Genomic DNA, 18,517 nt, shown 5'->3' with positions numbered 1-18,517 from the left:
GCCCGCTAATCCATGAATTTTAATATTGAGATTTTGCTTAATAGTCGAACCATTTGCTTATGGATGCTGGTTGAATATTTTATATTCTTAGATTAGTTAGTCATAAATTGAAAGAGTTCTTGATCTTGAAAGCTAACTAGAGAGATATTTCTTGAAAATTGCCACTAATACTTGACATATGTTTTAATTGTATCTTGGTAATAGAAAATTTAAATAATAACCATTGTTTGAATTTGATTGCTTGATTTGTTGTTCTCATGCTTGAGGACAAGCATAGTTTAGGTGTGGGGAAAATTGATAGGATGTGAAATTGTCATCCGATTTATGTTTATTTTTCCTTTTATTTTAGCAAATATTGTATTAATTGATGGATTCTACTTATATTTGGTTAATGGTGCTAATTGTAGGAAAATAATCAAAATATGATTAAAAGGGGCAATTTCCAGCTAATTTGGTGGTGGCACATTCAAGTCTAGATTCTCGAAATTTAGTGCACGTGAGAAGCTTCCAATTCCAAAAATGCATCAAGTAGTTGGCTACAAATTAGAAAGCTAGTGAGCCACTCCCAAGAAAAAGGAAAGCTGAGAAAGTTGACTTGTAATAGGGTTTTATTCTAAGAAGTTGATTGGTATTAGAGTACTAACCAATTAGCAGTCAAAGTAGGAAAGAAATCATGAAACAATTTGTTCCTATCTTTTGTGTGGCTAGAGGCGTGAGGGCATTGGACTTGGTCTTTATTTTTTCTCCTTAGCCGACTTTTGGGATGAAAAAACGATGGAAAAGTTTGGAACAACTATTTGCATGACTGGTTCTCCGTTAATAGAGAACTAATTTTATACTTCTAGTCAACGGGACAACTGAAGATTTGGTTCAATAATAACTGTTAAATCTAAATTATTTTAACTGTTTCCTCCATTTATTGATATTTGTTGTTTTCTACTTTTAATTACTACAACTATCATGTATCATTGAGTAGGTGCGCAATATTTAATTATTCACGTAGGCTACTTGCTAATTGGGGGTAGTTGAATCCGTAATTGTTCGATTACTTCCGTCCCGGTAGCAACTGGCATAATTGGATTTATGTCAGGAAAACATACGATCTAATTTAAACAAACCCTCATAGTGTGTTTGTTAGTTAGGGTTGGACTTTTCTAATTCTTAATGCAATCTAGAAATTAAATCTTACGGTCGTACCTAGGGTTATTTCTTGGCTAGAGAAATAATTAACGGTTGTACCTTGACTATCGAAAAAGTAAAGAAAAACTGGTTGTTTATCGCGTGTATGACAGCTATAATCACCCTATTATAAATATTGGAATTATATGTGAATCGATGGTCAGTTGCATGAACCATCTTTGAAGTGTATCCTTCGTTAGAGTGCCCCAATTATTTCTTTCAATTAATTATTTTTTTTGCATTTAATTTATTTAGTTAGCAATTCATTAGCATTGAATCCTAAATCCCCCTGTTTGTTTTGACTCGAAAGGAAACGAACTTTTTCTCAATCCCTGAGGAGACGACCCTGCTTGTCACTGTCTACTAGTTAGTAAATTTTTTGTCAGTTAATTAATTCTGGTATATCGGATTAAGCAAACTCTTTGGAAACAGGGTGAATCAAGTAATCCATTGTACATCTAAAGTTCCTACTCCAGTACCTAGAATTGATTATTGATTGCTTTTGGTGGTAATTAGGTTTTATTATTATTATTCCACATGCTCGGCACCTGTCAATTCAAGACAAGATCGGTGTATGGCTATTTTTTATGCTATCATCAAGATTTCGTTTTCACAGAAATTTCTATATAAAATATTGAACTTGTCTCACTTAAGTCCATTTGCAATTTAAATTTTAAAAGGAAAAGTTTTTGAATTTCAACAAAAATTACTGTGGAAATAAAATTTGGACTATTGACTGTATCATTTGTCCTGGTCCATGCCTTTGCCCATGTCAAACATCTTGCAGAGATGCTGATGTCTCAGTTGTGTGGGAAATTAAAGTTGGTGCACAGCTCAACAAGTTGAGGTCATTGCCCATCACAACTCAGTCAAGAGACCAAGGAAGGCCACCAGATACATGCCTAAATTCTACCAGACAAAATACGTAGAGCAAAGACTTCTAAGGACCACATTAAAAACCAATTGGAATGAATTTTTTTATGGCCTCGAGGCCACAGGAAACCATACACCAGATTGAAAGTGAATTTGTTGGGAAAAACTACAAAAAAAAAAAAAAAAAAAAAGCGGAAAAGAGGTGGTTGGTTTATGGTTATATCATGCCGAGTAATTGGGAATATATAGTATAGCATAGCAAATATACAACCCTGCTAACATCAATTTCGCCAAGGAACAGCAGCAGCAAGCAGGCAGGCACCCCACAGGAACAGCAGCAGGAGGCATCCCCGCTCCCCTCATCATCTCCTTTTCCAAAATTCCTCATTGTAATAGAATAGGATTTCGAAAAAAGAAAAAAACTATACAATCCCTTATTCAGTTTGGAGATATTAAAATGCAGTTGGATTAAAAACAATCCTTATAGGCCATAGAAAATTCTCTATGTTGATTAGTAAAGAAGAAGAAGAAGAAAAACGTCTAAGAGGGTTTTTTTTCTTTTCTTGGTTTTCTTGGGAACAATAACTAAGAACTAAGAAGATTGGACAAGAACAGGGTGAATGTGGGTTTTTTATTTTTGTGTTTTTGAACTTTTCATAGGTTGCATCACTTCTTTAGCATCATATTGATTGTGGAGCACAAGAAGGGCTCCGTGGACTCCACCTTTACCTAGTGAAATAATTGATAGTTACAATGTACAATGCACCTCGATATGAGTTAATTTCTCCGCTATTCTTTGTGGTAGTAAAAGGGTATTATTTGTCCCTTTGGTTATGCAACAAATCTGTCACATTTAGTCAAACTAGAAATTAAATAAAAGAATCCACCGCCAAGATCACAAGCTTTTTTTTTTTTTTTTGGTCTCCCATTAGGAAATGCACCCATGATATATCACTTTTTTTATGTTTTCCAAAAATAATTTTTTACAAGATAAATCAGAATTCATTTCATGAATAAATTCATTCCTAACAAAAGGAATTTTTTTTTTTTTTTAAAAAAAGGATGAAAAGAACTTGGTCCATGTATCATGTCACACATGGTCCAGTGCCTCCAGGCCATGTGGCGCCCATATTTGAGCTCCAATTCATGTACAATTAATTCACTAGAGGTTAATTTAATGTCTTGTCACCTAAAGTAATAAATCATAAATGTCTGCCAAAAAAGGTTGCTTCCAGAACAGGTACAATTAAATTGGTTTAACCACCCACCTATTGGACGCTTTGACAATCAATCAAAATCATTTTGGCTTTTGTTGTTATGGTATAAACATGTCACCACTATAAACTATAAAGAAGAGATGGGTACTTTTATAGTGAAGAATGACTAATTACTTTTTCTGACTTGTTCCCAAGGCCCAAAAAAGGGGAAGCATTCTACTCTATAAAATTATGGCTTGACTTTGCTTTAACTTTAGTGAATTCAAAGTCGATCTCGAAGTTGTTCGAATATCAAAATACATGTTCAAAATTGACTCGAGATAATAAACCGGTTATTCAAGTTGGTCTTGAGTTCGCCCAAAATGCATGAAATTCAATCTCGAATTTGAAATATAAAATTATATATTTCAATTAGTTATATAAAAAGACGAGTATATATTTAAAACTCATAAAAACTCAATAAGTATTTGAGCAAAATATTACAGAGTTCAAACTCGACTCAAAAAGCCACTCGAATTACTTCCGTTCGATTTGTGCTTTTGACCATAGAACGCTTTTGCATTTAACAAAGTGGGGTGTTTTAAGATTTGCAAGACATTAGAAGGTACTTTTGCAATTTTACATCCCAAGACTATTTGAAGGATAGCTTTCTTTTTCTGTATTCCCCAATTAACAACTCTTAGAGTGTCTAAAAACAAAATATATTTTGAACCATATTTTGCTTGGTCCGAAAAGTACAAATTGTGAGACAGAGAATGCAGTGAAAATGCCAAGTAGTGTCATTTCCTTTCCTCCTACCTCAATTTGGTTTTTCTCTACCACTAGATTGAACTTATCTGACAAATATTGGGCTATAATCTATAGGCAGTTTGCCCTTAGGGTAAGGAGTCCTAAGCTATCTTAGTCATTAACATTTGGTTCCTAATTAATCTATTTTAAGTCTTAAATTAGCCTCTCAACGTGGAAAGTGTCAAATTTTAATCCTTCCATTCATCTCTACCATTGACGTTGATGGATTTAAAGGTAAAATTTGATGGATTTAATGGTAAGATTTAATTGAAGGATTAAAATTTGACACTTTTTATTTTTAATAAAACTTGAAATAAATGAGAGATCAAAAGTGGATGATTAAAATAGTTTAGAAGATTCCTAAATTTTTTACCATTGTCCTCCTAAAACTGTGCCACACTAATCATACTTTTATGTCCAATCCACGAACTATGGTTTTCGTAGATAATATAGAAATTATTAAGACCTGATAATTTGTTGGAAACAGACGATCCACCCTAAACCTTTAATTGCAAACTCATTAGACGTGTGCATTGAAAATAGACCAAAAATTGTTGAGACATAAGAAGTGGATACCATATAAAAAGGTGGGCTTGGTGTTATTTAAATTTTCTTATGCTAAAGTGTACATAATTTACGAGGCAAGTGATAAAGTTAAAATTTCATGAGACACCTATTCCTTATTTGGATTGTGATTTTTTGTAGAAAAATTTTTACGTTTTTCGTAAACGCATTTTTCAATCATTTCTTTGCCTCATATACATCAAATCAGTACAGTACATTTTTTTGCAAAAACTTCTAAAATTAACAATCCAAACAGGCTATTTAATTGTGTACATGAGAAACAGAATTCCTCGGCAAGCCAATACGAAATGCCACAACAATTGAGTTTTACCTTACATGGATTTAATGATCCTATAGATGACACAATTGTCATCAAATCTTCAGATCCATCTGTATGCTTTTTCTACAGGTAGAATGTGGTGAAAGATCTTTCAAAGGTACCTTCGAATCAACCATTGTTCATATCAATTATTCTCCAAATCTTTGGTGCTTATCCTTTCATATATGGTTCGTATGGATATGGACTCAAGATAAGCATTTTTTTCAAATGCCAATTATACACTTGGAGTCCACCATGAGAAATCAAAAGATACCTGCGAAGAGAGGGCCCCTTACTGAATTGCATCAACTTTTTCCAGACATGAAAACTATTAAAGAATGAAAATGGACCAGTAAAAAAAAAGAAATCGACAAATTTGAGGTAAGGTGTAGATAATAAAGGAGGGAAAATTACGTCTCAAAAGGCTTTTGATTCCATTTGGATGAGAGGCATAATATTTGTTTCCACATTGTCTGTTCACGAGGATAAGTAAAGCCTTTGGCCTTTTCTTTCTTTAATGGGGAAATTCAGATAAAGAGTAAAGGAAGAATCTACGAGTTTTTTTTTTTTTTTTGGCATGCTGAAAAATGAGGCTGTGGTTATTGTTTACATAATTGAATAGTCAATCAATTGAATATTTGAAACATTAGAATACCCTTGGACTAACTAGCTTCACATCACCACCCTTTGTAATTTGTATGCAGAAACCAAGGACTGTATTAAAGATATGGTGCTAACTGCAAAAGGGTGTTGGTTGTTAGCTTTGGAATGTACTAAATTTCTTGGGCCATACATTCTCTTGCATCACAAGGAATTATTGTTCTATCAAAATATTTCTGTTCTTCACTGATGATAATTACTGTATACACTTAAAAGTATAAATACACGATATATGCGTAAAATTTGCGTTCGAGTCTAAAATTTCGTACATTTAAATCTATTAATGTATACGCGCTATCAGTGTGTTAGCGTATGAAAATATTATGCTGAAATATTTCCCTTCTTCCATTACCCTTTGTTCAATTGCTGATAGCAGACTTGTAGTATGTGCCAAAATGGAACTTAAAAATATGGACATTACATTTAGAATAATAATAAAAAAAAAAAAAAAAGTTTCACCTCCTGTACTGTACGAAACTTGAAAGAAATGAAAAGGCTATGTTTACTCACGGCAGCTAACGAAATTAAGCTAGTGGTCCACTTTTTTGGAGCAAGAGATGCCAATCCTGCTTATGGTATAAAGATCTAAGAACAGTAGCTTTCAGTCTCATCATGAAGTTGATTGATATAGAGGCAAAACAAGAACTCGAGATCCAAATTTGAAAAAAAAAAAATTTTTTTTGAGGCGTGTAATCTAATTTTCATAATTGTTTATTTGAACGTATTAAACTCTAAAGAGAACATCTAGAAATTTCGGCTCTTTATGAAACGCCACACCCTCCATGGCTCCACCTGATGTCCTGCCCTCTTTTATAGACATCAGATTGAAATTCATGTCGTTGTCCCGTTCAGACCTAAATCCAACAAACTTCTTAATCAGAATCACATTTGGATCTTGTCCTGTTCAGCCTCAGCTATAAGCTTCCTTACAGTTTTGGAGCCTTGCAAAGGATTTTTTTTTTCCTTTTCTTTAATTTGAAGTATGGTGTTGAATATTTCATTCCATAGATTTATAGTTTTGTGCAGGCCAATTAAATGTTTTAAAAAATTACTACGTTCCCCACGTTGTAGATTGTGTAGATCAATGGAGTTCTAATCAGCTTAGAACAAAATTTAAGTTCATACACGAAGAAACTAGCCCTTTTCCCCATACAAATTTTGCAATTTCACTACACAATCACTAGTCCGCTGTAGACCATAATTCATAACCCCAAGTCCTCGTAACAAGTCAGTTTAAAGGAAAAAAAAGGTATAGAAACTGCTATTGTCTGATTTCTGCATCATGGTGATTTGAGACCATTTTCCTTCTCCACCCCTAAAAAACCCCCCACTTCACATCTCCATCCCAAAGAGAAAGAATGAAACATTTGTACACGGAGGGAATTAGCTAAAATCCATTCCTTCAGCCCCATTTAGAACTGAGGGAAGCACCATAGCAAGTGATTGGATTTTTCATCTGAAACAGAGTAAAATTCTCGAATAAGAACCCCGATTCCCATTTCACACTAGGCGGTCAAAGAAACTAAGTAGTACTAAACAAGCCACGCACCAGTTGAGCTACCAATGAATGACGGAGACCCAGGGCATAGATGGGAAATTTGGATGTCCAATAAACGTAACTTCAACCATAGATCACGAATTCTACATGCAAGTGCAATATCGATGAACTTTATACTTCTAAGATTATACAACAAAATACGGCCAAACACTATCTCATAGACAAGGAGATGCATCCAGTGAGTTTTTAAAGACCTAGACCAACGGTGCGACCATCCCTTCGACGTAATCCAGCAGTATATTGCTTCTCTAAATCCATCTGGAGCTGCTCCCTCTGCTTCTCTGCAACTTCGTCGTCGGGTTTGTGGTCCACTTTCATTTCGCCCTTCACACCCTACAATTGGCCATAGGTACCAATGCAACCTCAGACTCTAAAAGAGTGTTAGTATGCAGGAAATAATACCAATTAGCATAATCTTAGTTCATGAAAACAGAAGCCTAAGCTTCTACGTCCTGACTACTAAAACAGTTGAACAAATAGATGGAACAGAACTTACCATGAGCTTATGAAATTTTTCTTGTCGCTCACGATCACCAAATATTGTTGTATCCCAGTGGTTAGCAGACTATGTTTGAGCATCGAGAGGACAAACAGAACAGCAAAAAGATGGTAAATAACAAAAAGCGTTTACGAAATTCAACCAGAACATGTACAAGGTTTATTTTTTTTTGGGAGGGGGGGGGAGGGAAGAGGGGAGAGGGGGACAAAGGCCAAGTCATGTCATGTCAAGAGGGAAAAAAAAAAAATTCAGGTACCATAATTTAGAACCCCTAGAGAACATGAGAAAATTATTGCTACATTTAGCACCAAAAACTAAAAATTGATGTGCATATGCATAAAAGAACTATTAGAACAAATCAAGAAAAGCTAGAATTTGATGTTTCAAAACCAACAAATTGGAATCCATGCTGATCATGCACAAGTATAGATGTAAAAGCATTACCAAATACCAGTAACATATTTTACTTAACATGTGCACGCCGATGATGCTCAAAGTATGGATGCGAAAGTGGTATCCAATAACAGAAACATATTTTTCTTCAACATATTTTGGCAAGCTCCAAGCATGGGAATTTTATACCAGAATTGTGCAAATCAATGGATCCAGATTAGCACAAGAAATAAAGTTTAGTCAATACTTAAAGCAAACTTCAATAGGCATATACCAAGACAATCATTCCAATTGCCAAGCAGAATGAAAGTTTCATCAACAAAATATAGGAAAAAATCATCTTTAATGTACATAGAAAATGGTAAATATAGATTGACAGAACATCCAATTCTCAACTTCTGCTCTCTCTTAAGCAGCAAGCTAGAAAATAAAATTAGCTGTCATTAAGCTATAAGTACCTCATCTGCAACAGCGGTTTTCTTGTTGCCCCATAAAAGCTTCTTCTTTTGGTCAGCAGACATAAACCCAGTTCCAACAAGGTTTCGATTAACTGTGGTTCACAGCCAAAAGGGACAAAAAGTTAATTGGAGAACACAGAATTTGAAAGCAACAGCAGCCAAGTACATAAAGATCCTACATTCAAAAACTAATCAAGATGATCTTGACTGGGTTATTGCAAAACTAAAAATCTGCAGGCACAGCATTAGTTTGGAAATATAACAATATTGTAACAATTAACCAAGAAAGTTTCAGTGCTGAAAAACATGCACTATTTGCTTCAGATAGATTTATGCACAGAAGTGCATACATGAAATCTTCAAGCTTGACCAGAAGGAAAAAAATTTCATCCATAGCCATGCTTCAACGTGAAACAAAGAATCTACTTAGAAAGAGAAAATAGAATCAGCCATAACAAGCAACAAGAGACCAATCCTTTGAATTTATCCTAGCAGTTTAAAGTTGGTACTTCCTCAAGAAGTTGATTTGGAGGAACTAAAAATAACAGATGCAGCATCTAGTGCAAGGCATAAAAAATAAAAGACATCAAATGATGCAGAACTAATTAATCTGGAGTAATAAATTAAAACTTATACTTCCACAGTCAGCAACACCAAAAACCATCAAATAGACAAATCCTGCATTTAACAACAAAATGAAACAAGAAAAACCATATCCATCATTTGTCAGCAACACATATTCATAAATTCTTTTCCACTTTCCAATTTTGTCATCACATCATCATTGCGCTTGGTAATAATGAGACAATTCGAATTGTTCATTAGGGGCAAAAGTGGAATGCATGCCAATAAACTCGACTTTTTTGGAAAGTGACTTTGTAGTCAGCACCTGTTGAGATATGACAACTTCTTCACAGATTTTTCTAGATTCCTTTTGGTACTAGAATAATGAATAAATCTAGTAGTTAGGAGTAGTTCCACATTTGGTATCTTTTGACTAGTTCAAGTGTTTTGAATTACAAGTATCTGTTGCTCAGATTTGTTAGCAAAGAAATATGTTTGTTTGTTTCTTGTATGCTCCACAAATAGAGAGCTCATGAATGAAGAATTTAAGGTGTTCTCAAGTTCTTCAATACAAGACTTCATAATAAGTCATTTTTTTGCAGCACTAACTACTAGTGTTGTTTCTTATTATGAAGTATAGTTTGTTTCTTGTATGCTCCACAAATAGAGAGCTCATGAATGAAGAATTTAAGGTGTTCTCAAGTTCTTCAATACAAGACTTCATAATAAGAAACAACACTAGTAGTTAGTGCTGCAAAAAAATGACTTATTATGAAGTCTTGTATTGAAGAACTTGAGAACACCTTAAATTCTTCATTCATGAGCTCTATATTTGTGGAGCATACAAGAAACAAACTAACATAATCTTTGCTAACAAATCTCAACAAAAGAAAATTATAATTCAAAACACTTGAACTAGTCATAAGACACCAAATGTGGAACTGCTCCTAATTCAATTACTAATTCATTTATTCTAGTACAAAAAATCAGCAGTGAAGTTGCGTAATTTCAACACCACCACAAAAAAATATCAATTAGGCACATATATATTCGAAACACAATAAAAGAAGTAAAGCCATATCCATTACTTGTCCATTTAGTAGGTCACACAGTTATAGGAATTTAAAGATTCTTTTCCACTTTCCAACCTTGACCTTGCATAATTATTTTGTGGTGAGAATGGAGACAATTTGAATCATTGAATTCTTTATTAGGGATAGGATTGAAAAGCAAATTGATAGACCTCGAAATGTTTGGAAAGTGACATTGTTTTTGTGATCTCAAAATAGCAAGAGAGACAGTTTTACTGAGACTGGCATACATATTAGATTGGCTGGCAATTTCTAGGAATGATAATCTACCACACACCGATATGCAATTACCATCTACAAGATTATACTACAATGTCTTCAACCATAATAATCACTTCACCACATCACACAAAACCTACATGCATATTTGCCTTTGAATGAACAATAGCTACACAATGCAAAATACAGATAACAGCTAAAATAACAGCATACCAAGTTCAGCAGCCTTCATTGCAGCAACTTTTGCAGCATCTATATCAGAATCTGTCAGACAAGCCTGCTCAGCAGACCCTGTACCAGTAAACTCTTGAGCTTGCTTCAAACTAGAAGAGTTCTTTTCATCGGCTTCAGCTACTGGATAAGCAAAAAGTGCAGCATGAGTAGACAGTTAAGAGAGGTAGCATGAGAAAAGAGTAAACATGACAAGGGAACAAATTGCATATCGAGGTGAAGCCTATAGTAAATACCATTACTATTGCTTTCATCCATGTTAATTAACTTTTGCTTCTTGGCTGAGGATTCTTGATCTTTGCCAAAATGACCATTTCCATCTTCAGATTTGTCCCCTGATTCCTTCTGGTGACGTTCCTTATACCTTTCTCTATCGTCATAGTTCTTTTCTTCTCTGGCATACTTTTCACTGTCCAATGATTTAACATCACCCCGGCTAGCTTCTCTCAGACGATGTCCAGAGCTATCCCTTCTAGAAGATGAGTCATTCTTATAGGTCCTAGATTCTTCATAAGACGGTCCACGATCACTCCTGTAATCCCCTGAACTCCTTTGATGGTCAAGCTTCTCATCTGTACTAACTTTATCATCAGTACATCTATCCCTTTCCCCATGCTTAATATCATCATTGTTAGAGCGCCTCCTACCAGATCCAGCTCTATCAGAAGATGAAATTTTTTCTCTATGCCTTTCATATTCAAAAGATGAATCTTTTTCTCTCTCCTTACCTCTGCTGCGATCCCCCAAACCATCCAGCTTATCTCCTGAATATCTGTCATCATCACGTGCATGGTCTCTTGAGCGATGCTCACCTTCCCTCCTAGAGTAATCAGAATAAGTGTTACTTCTTGAATCTCTACCAGAACGAGCAGACCGAGAATAATCTCTATCATCACCATCCACGTACTTATCACGTCTGTGATAATCATCATGCCTATGATAACCACGAGAACTCCGTGAAGACCGTCGATCAGAATGACTATAGGAGTCACCACTCCTGCCATAATGGCTCCGTCCAGAATGCCTTTCAGTGTCTCTCCCTTCATCCTTCCTTCGCCGTTCATCAGCACCTCTTTCACTATCTTTACTCATTTGGATTGGGGTAGAGTTGCGTTCATGAGTCGGACTTCCTGCAGACACAAATAAAAGCAGCATAACTTAGTGCCAAGAGAATGACTACGTGTTTGAATGGAAAAAACAAAAAAGGTAGCAAAACCAGAAGCAGTTTTTTGCTTCCAGAATACCAACTGGTATGCATCGTTGGAGACAATAAAAGAAGGGTGGGGATGTGTTGGATTCCTATCAACATGCCCATGAAACACAGCTTGTAGTTCCCTACTTAATCAGATCACTGCCTACTGCCCAAAAAGGTAAGATATCTAAAGTACCTGTAAAGCCATCAACTTAACTTGATTGTGATATCCAACAGTATGCAGGAGTAGTGTACACCATAGCTTACAGAAGTGACACTAGTGATTTTATCAAATATAGGAACAAAGAACAGGACCTTAAAGCCACAAGACACAGTCAAACCACAAAAATGTCAATAATAACATTGCAAAAGAAGTTCCATACATGAGAAAAGTGGTCATAAACAATCAAAGAACTTCCACTCATGCAATCACCAACCAGCACAACGACTTCTCTGTGGCATGCAATGGCAATGTGGCAGTAAGATTCACAACTTGTGGGAATACAAGCAGATTATGTGCCCAACTCCAATACCATCAAATTTTGGTACATTTTGGAAATTTCTCAAATAGCAACTAAGGTTGTGTAATAGGCCTTAAGATTACTGATGCCCAGACTTCGTTAGACATATATAATTCTATACTAAATGATCTATATTGACCTATAACATTAAATTTATTAATTCAATTTTTGGCCTTTTAAAGATATATATTGTTTGCTGCTTTTAAATTTTAGTTTAGCCCCAGAACAGCTTATTCCGCTAAGCCCATTATAGTCCTATCAGCTATATACAAAAGGAACAGTCTAAATTGCTGAACAATCAATTGTTTATTTTCTTTGCCCGCATCATATTTCTTAAAATAACTTTGATCCGATTACAGCAAGCAGTAACTAGTTGATGATGTTACTATTGAAAGAATTATATGTAAAAAAAAATCTGGATCTTGAATCCTAAAGGACCTAAATTGAGATGGCCCCATAGAGGACCTTAGTCACTTCAGTAGACTAGAGTGGATTTGGCATCTAATCTGCCATAATTCAACTAACACATCAGACTCCCAAAGGAGGACCTTACCTTCCTGAAGTATATTACCTCAGTCCAATTGACAGTTGAATACTTCCTATTGTGGTCCGTCTCAAAAATGCTGTCACTTACCCAAAACTCAATGCTCATGTAATACCATTCAGCTCAAAATCAATTTCTTAAGTTAAAAGTGGACCAGAAATCTTTTATTCCAACAACTATTAAATTCGTTTATGGGGATATCAGACAACCTGGGGCTGTCCGAATCCATTAAGGGAACGAGTTATAGGAGGATTTCATTCAGTTTTATCTTTAATTCTAGCAAGAATATCAGCAACACTCATCAGCTACATGGTTTTGACAAACTAGGGAACCACAAATGTGCTTACAGTATAGACAAATAAATTGGAAAGCCTTCACTAATAATAGATCATTTAAAGTACAGGTGCAAGGACATATTTCCATTATGTGGGATATTGAACAATACAATAAGGATAATCTGTAGCAATAGCTGCATGTTCATCAATCTACAGCTCCAGTTACCACCTCAAAATTTTGCTTCAAACAGCAATATCAAGCATCAACTTCAGGAACAATGATATACACCAAATGGCATATCCCTACGATTAGAAGCTATATATAATACCCAAAATCATGGCAGTAGACAATTATGCCACACTTGTGAATTCTGTGATGCTAAAAGGCCAACTTGATTCAAAAGGGAGGAAAAAAGACAGCACATATTAAGTGCAAAATCAACATACCTGAGGTGCAAAAAGGATTGTAAATCTTAACTAAAAAAACAGTAAATAAAACACAAGCATACAACACAAAATGCTAGCACCATTCTTAAATAGCTGCTGAGCTAAACATATAACAAAAGATTAGTATAACTAACATAATTCACTACTCATGCAGTCTGTTTTACATTAAAAAAAAGTTTTAGAAAATTATCTATGAATTTTGACCCTAAAATTCAGTTTAACTTGATTCTGGTTGGTGTTTTTGTTACAGCATAGGATGATTTGAGGCACAGGACTTCCTAGACATTTGCATCCTCCCCAAGCCACCTGAAAGCAATGAAATTCATGCCCATCCAAAGCAAAGTGGTATAGAGCAGCAGTTAACCATATCTTTCTGTACAAGTGAACTTCTAATTTCAGGACAACGTATTATAGAAGACATCCCTCAACAGCAGAATTCCAAAAGAAAATATGAAAATTTTGCATTTTAAGTTCAAAGTGAGAAAAGTATAACAATAAATCTATTAACCTTATCACATCATACCAAGCCAAACCTAGTGAGCATTCAAGGATAACACTGCTGACAATGGCAGCAAGTGGCCACTGCAATACTTTTAACAATTAACAGGACTAACAACCACAGATCCACAAAATACTCTTACAATATCCAATACCAATCCGGTTTTAATATTCTCTTATCAAATTTAAAATCTTAATGGACCCAGATGAAATCACTAAAAATTGGGAAACCCAAAAGAACCATCCTTCAAGTGGTTGTCCTTTTAGCCCGATCATGTTACAATAAAACTTTCCTCCTGATTAAAGAAGAGCAGTTGGAGCAAACAGTTTTACAAGTACTGACCCTTTTGCATTCATGCCTTGAACATTGATTTCTTCCCATTCAGTTCTTTCTCATAGTTGATAAAGACACCTAAGGCATGCACCTAACCTCAAGCCACCATGAGCCACAACCTGCTGCACCTAGCTGGGTATGCATGCGCCTAGCGATAAAGTACATGGCTTGGGGTTTTGGCGCAAGGAGTTTGAGCTGCGTACTACTTTCCACTGTATCTTTTGTCGACTTCTAGCTTCTGCAGTTGACTTTTCTTTGACTGTCAAGTGGTGAAATTCATCTTATCTTAATGTTACTGGTTTTAGCACATTATACCACTCCTCTGATTTACAAAATCACTTCTCTCTGTATTCTACACAGACTTTGAATCCTTACCACTGTTAGAATACAAGAATTGAACTATTTACCTCCATCCAAAGCTTCGCTGCTGAATCTATCGGATTGGCTAGACAGAATTACGTGCCCAAGACCACATATATTGTAGTGGAAAATAGACCCTTTTCACAAACCAAATCCTACACATATCTAAGAGAAGAGGAAAACTGATGGGCGCCAATGATGGCCAACCCGATATACCCGCCAACCCGACTTCTCTTTTTTTTTTTTCCAATAACATAGAGGGAATAAAGGGTCCACCACCCCACCAACCCACAATTTCTGGAAAAAAAAAAAGGACTAACATCTCTACAACTATGAAAGAAACAACAAACTAACTTTGACTTTTCTGGTTTCTCTTCTCCAGTTCTTCTCCTCTTAGAACTCATAGCCTAAGATTTGGGTTGTGGAAAGGGTGTGTTTTCCACTATGTTTATACACAGACTTTGAGCATGTAATTCAGTCTAACTAGTCTGGAAATTCCTCTGCAAACAAAGCATTGAACAGAGGAAGCCATTAATTGAATCCACTTCTCAGATTCTAACAATTTAATCTCCCTTCTCTTCTTCCCCATCTCTAAGGCCCCCGTCCACTTCACTTCTCTTCTCTTTGTTCTCTCTTTGCTAAACTTTGCACGTCAAACACACTTCCCCTTTTACGAGTTCATCCCCCAATTCAAGTTGTCAAAAAGAAGGAAAATATTTTAGAAGAGATTGATGAGGAACGTGTTAAAAAGATGCATTCTGCATTATATATGTGCGAAGTTTCTATTCAAATTTAGAACTTGGCACAACAAAAGAATGCCAAAAAGGCATCCAAGATGGTTGAAACCTTTGCAGTCCACCAAAGCTACCTAATCAACAGGCATCTTGGCCATTTCTTCAATTGACAAAGAACAATACAACAGGCAGGCAATACAAATTATTTTCAAGTAACAAATGGGCATAAGATACAACATAAAGGCATGACACCAGGAATTGACGAGCTTCAAGCACTTGCTATGAAACTTATCACTAGAACTCAAACTCTATGGAATCACAAGTTTGACCTTAAACATCCGCAAAACCTAACAAATACACACCAGAGAATCGCCAACAGCCGCCAAAAGACAGATAACTAAAAATACTTCTGACACCAGCAAATCAAACAACCCCCGCCCCCATCCCTCCATCATACAACAAAAGAAAGGTAATCAACTCAGCAAACAAAAACACACAAATAACTATGCACTTCACCAACTTTACAAATTTCGAAGTTCCCCCAACATTTGAAACTAATGACATATACCAAAAAATCTACCAAACCTTCATCACTCAAGATATTGCTAACATTTCTGCAACTCATGAGACCATCCAAAAAAAAAAACCCACGCATTCAAATAAAACCAAAGGTGCAAAATTCCATAAACGCAAAAACTACAAAAAACCAAAAAAAAAAAAAATAGAACAATAGTAGGTAAGACTTACCCTCGGATGCAGAGGATCCACCGACCGGTGAGCGGCGCCGGTATATCCTATTGCCAGCATCAGTAGACGGCTTGCGAAACGTCGCCGTCGCAGAATCCACTCTCTCTTGCGGAGAAGATCGTGGTTCCATTTCAGTCACCACCTAAATTCAAACCGAAAATCAAAATACACAATTCTTCAATCTAGGGTTTCGGCGATTTTTTTCCCCTTAATAAATCTTTTCAGAAAGAAAAAGAAAAAGAAATTTGAGAGACGAACCTGTATTTCAGGGTAATATAGGGCTTGGGATTTTTTCGGTGTCGAGTTCAAGAAAAAAGTGCCATAAAATTGGAGATATATTTTCTTTTTTATCCTTAAAAAATAAATCTCAGTTTTTTTTTCCTTTTATTTTCCCTGTTTTGGTTTCTCCCTGAAAATATCTTTTGTGTGAGGTGTCTAGGGTTTGATGCTTTAGTTCGAAGCCAAGATATGACCAAAAAGATCTCAGAAATTCTTGAGGAGTTGGGCCGTTGGGGCTGGATAAGGACAAGGATGATGATGGGTTGGAGCCCAAATCCTTATTTGGGTTAATAAGGCGGGCTTTGTAGATCGAGATCAAAAATTGATTTTGGAAGTTCATGTCCCCATTTGTTACTATTTTGTCCCCATAGAATTTTGAAAATTGTCACACGTAATAATTCTGCACGTGAAATTTTACTTAGATTGAAATTAGGGTTTCGAAGCTTTTATATGTTTTTTTTGACAGAGGAAGGCTATTAGAATTTCTTTGTCGTTAGGTTCCAAATTCCAATTTTGTCCTTAGCAATTGGAGATGAGAAGGATATAGAGAGGGATGGGAGGTTTATAAATAAAAAAAAAGAGAGGACGTCTTTAAAAATAGACAAAGGATTCAATATTATATAAACCTTACTAGGATTGAAAGGACTAAAGTAAAGTGTAAATAGTTAGGTGATACAAGTGATACATCACAGTTACGACTAATTAAAAGAACTATAAGGCTAATAAAATATATTTTAACTAAAAAGAAAAGTTAGTTAAGGTCACACCATCAAATTATACAGTTGGACCACCCTTGCCCGAGCTGGAAGGCCAAAAGCAGAGGTCAGACCGCGAAAGGATAATGAAATGGCTAGATGATCAGCCTCCATTGTCAGTTGTATTTCTCTGTTTCGGAAGCCTGGGTAGTTTTGAGCCAGACCAGTTGCACTCGAGCAGAGCGGCTACAGATTCTTGTGGTCTGTCAGGTCGCCCGTACCAAAGGACTTCACAAATGGGACAGGTGAATATTCCAATTTTTCTGAAATATTGCCAGAAGGATTCTTGGAAAGTGTCAAGAATCGAGGATTGGTGTGTGGTTGGGCACCACAGATAGAGGTGCTGGCTCGCGAAGCAGTTCGTGTCCCATTGTGGCTGGAATTCTACACTGCAAAGCTTGTGGCACGGGGTGCCTGTTGCAACATGGCCTCTTTATGCTGAGCAGTAAATTAATGCTTTTGAATTGGTAAGAGAATTGGAACCAGCTATGGAATTGAATTAGATTATCGAATGCAAAATGCAAAAAATCTTGTGATGGCTGAGGAAATAGAGAAAGGTATCAGATGTTTGATGGACAATGAAAATCCATTCAGAAAGAGAGTCAAAGAAATGTAAGAGATCAGCAGGAAGGCCGGTCAAATTGGGGGTTCTTCATTCATTTCGCTTGGACGCTTGATTGAAGATATGTATATGAACAAAGCGAAAGGCTAGAATAATTTTGTCACGTAATTATAAATCTGCAGATTCAAGGAAGTGTCTTCAGCTCCTTTTTTTTTTTAAAAAAAAAAAAAAAATCCTTTTACCCCCTTTATCAATTAGCTTTGTTTATTTTAGTTCCTTCTCTGTCCGCCATGTTATTGTCACACTTGTGTTTAAACCATATTACAACTGCTTGCATATGCCTGAACTTGTGTTTTCTTCATGCTTATGTCCTGGAGTTCCCTTTTTCTTTTTGTAGTGCAAAAGATAAAACTTTCATTAACAATCAGCGGTAAAGCTTCATAGAAGAGGAGAGCATCTTCAATGTGCATGAGAAATCACTATTACTATACCCTCAAAAATCAGGAGAGTAAAAGGGAAACATAAGAAGGAAAGACTTTAGCAAAAAGGTAACTAGCGTCTGAAACAGCTTTCGTCCAAACCCCACTCAAGGGCCATTTCCCATTTCATCTTCTGGAGTCCTACATTCCGAAGCAAACTTCAATATAAGAAGTAA

General features: G+C 35.8%; 1 protein-coding gene across 3 annotated transcripts; it reads right to left on the bottom strand.

Moving 5' to 3' along the window:
* Nucleotides 1–6,998: 6,998 nt before the first annotated feature.
* LOC113695970 (uncharacterized) lies at nt 6,999–16,728 on the bottom strand. 3 transcript variants are annotated; one of them, XM_027215221.2, is made up of 8 exons: nt 16,525–16,706; nt 16,267–16,408; nt 10,851–11,744; nt 10,597–10,737; nt 8,510–8,601; nt 7,656–7,724; nt 7,151–7,529; nt 6,999–7,057 (listed from the first exon to the last, which is right to left on the bottom strand). In XM_027215221.2, exons 2-8 carry the CDS (start codon nt 16,394–16,396, stop codon nt 7,014–7,016), a joined length of 1,749 nt encoding a protein of 582 aa, XP_027071022.2. In that variant the 5' UTR covers nt 16,397–16,408; nt 16,525–16,706; the 3' UTR covers nt 6,999–7,013. The 3 variants fall into 3 exon arrangements, with proteins under 3 accessions (XP_027071022.2, XP_027071024.1, XP_071911723.1); XM_027215223.2 differs by lacking the exon at nt 6,999–7,057 and having other exon boundaries at nt 7,205–7,492; nt 16,525–16,728; XM_072055622.1 differs by lacking the exons at nt 6,999–7,057; nt 7,656–7,724 and having other exon boundaries at nt 7,205–7,492; nt 16,525–16,664.
* Nucleotides 16,729–18,517: the final 1,789 nt, after the last annotated feature.

Source organism: Coffea arabica, chromosome 6e (genome assembly GCF_036785885.1).
Source record: "Coffea arabica cultivar ET-39 chromosome 6e, Coffea Arabica ET-39 HiFi, whole genome shotgun sequence".
Taxonomy (NCBI): Eukaryota; Viridiplantae; Streptophyta; class Magnoliopsida; order Gentianales; family Rubiaceae; genus Coffea; species Coffea arabica.
Note: the sequence above shows the minus strand (reverse complement) of the source record. Positions and strands in the feature narration are given on the sequence as shown.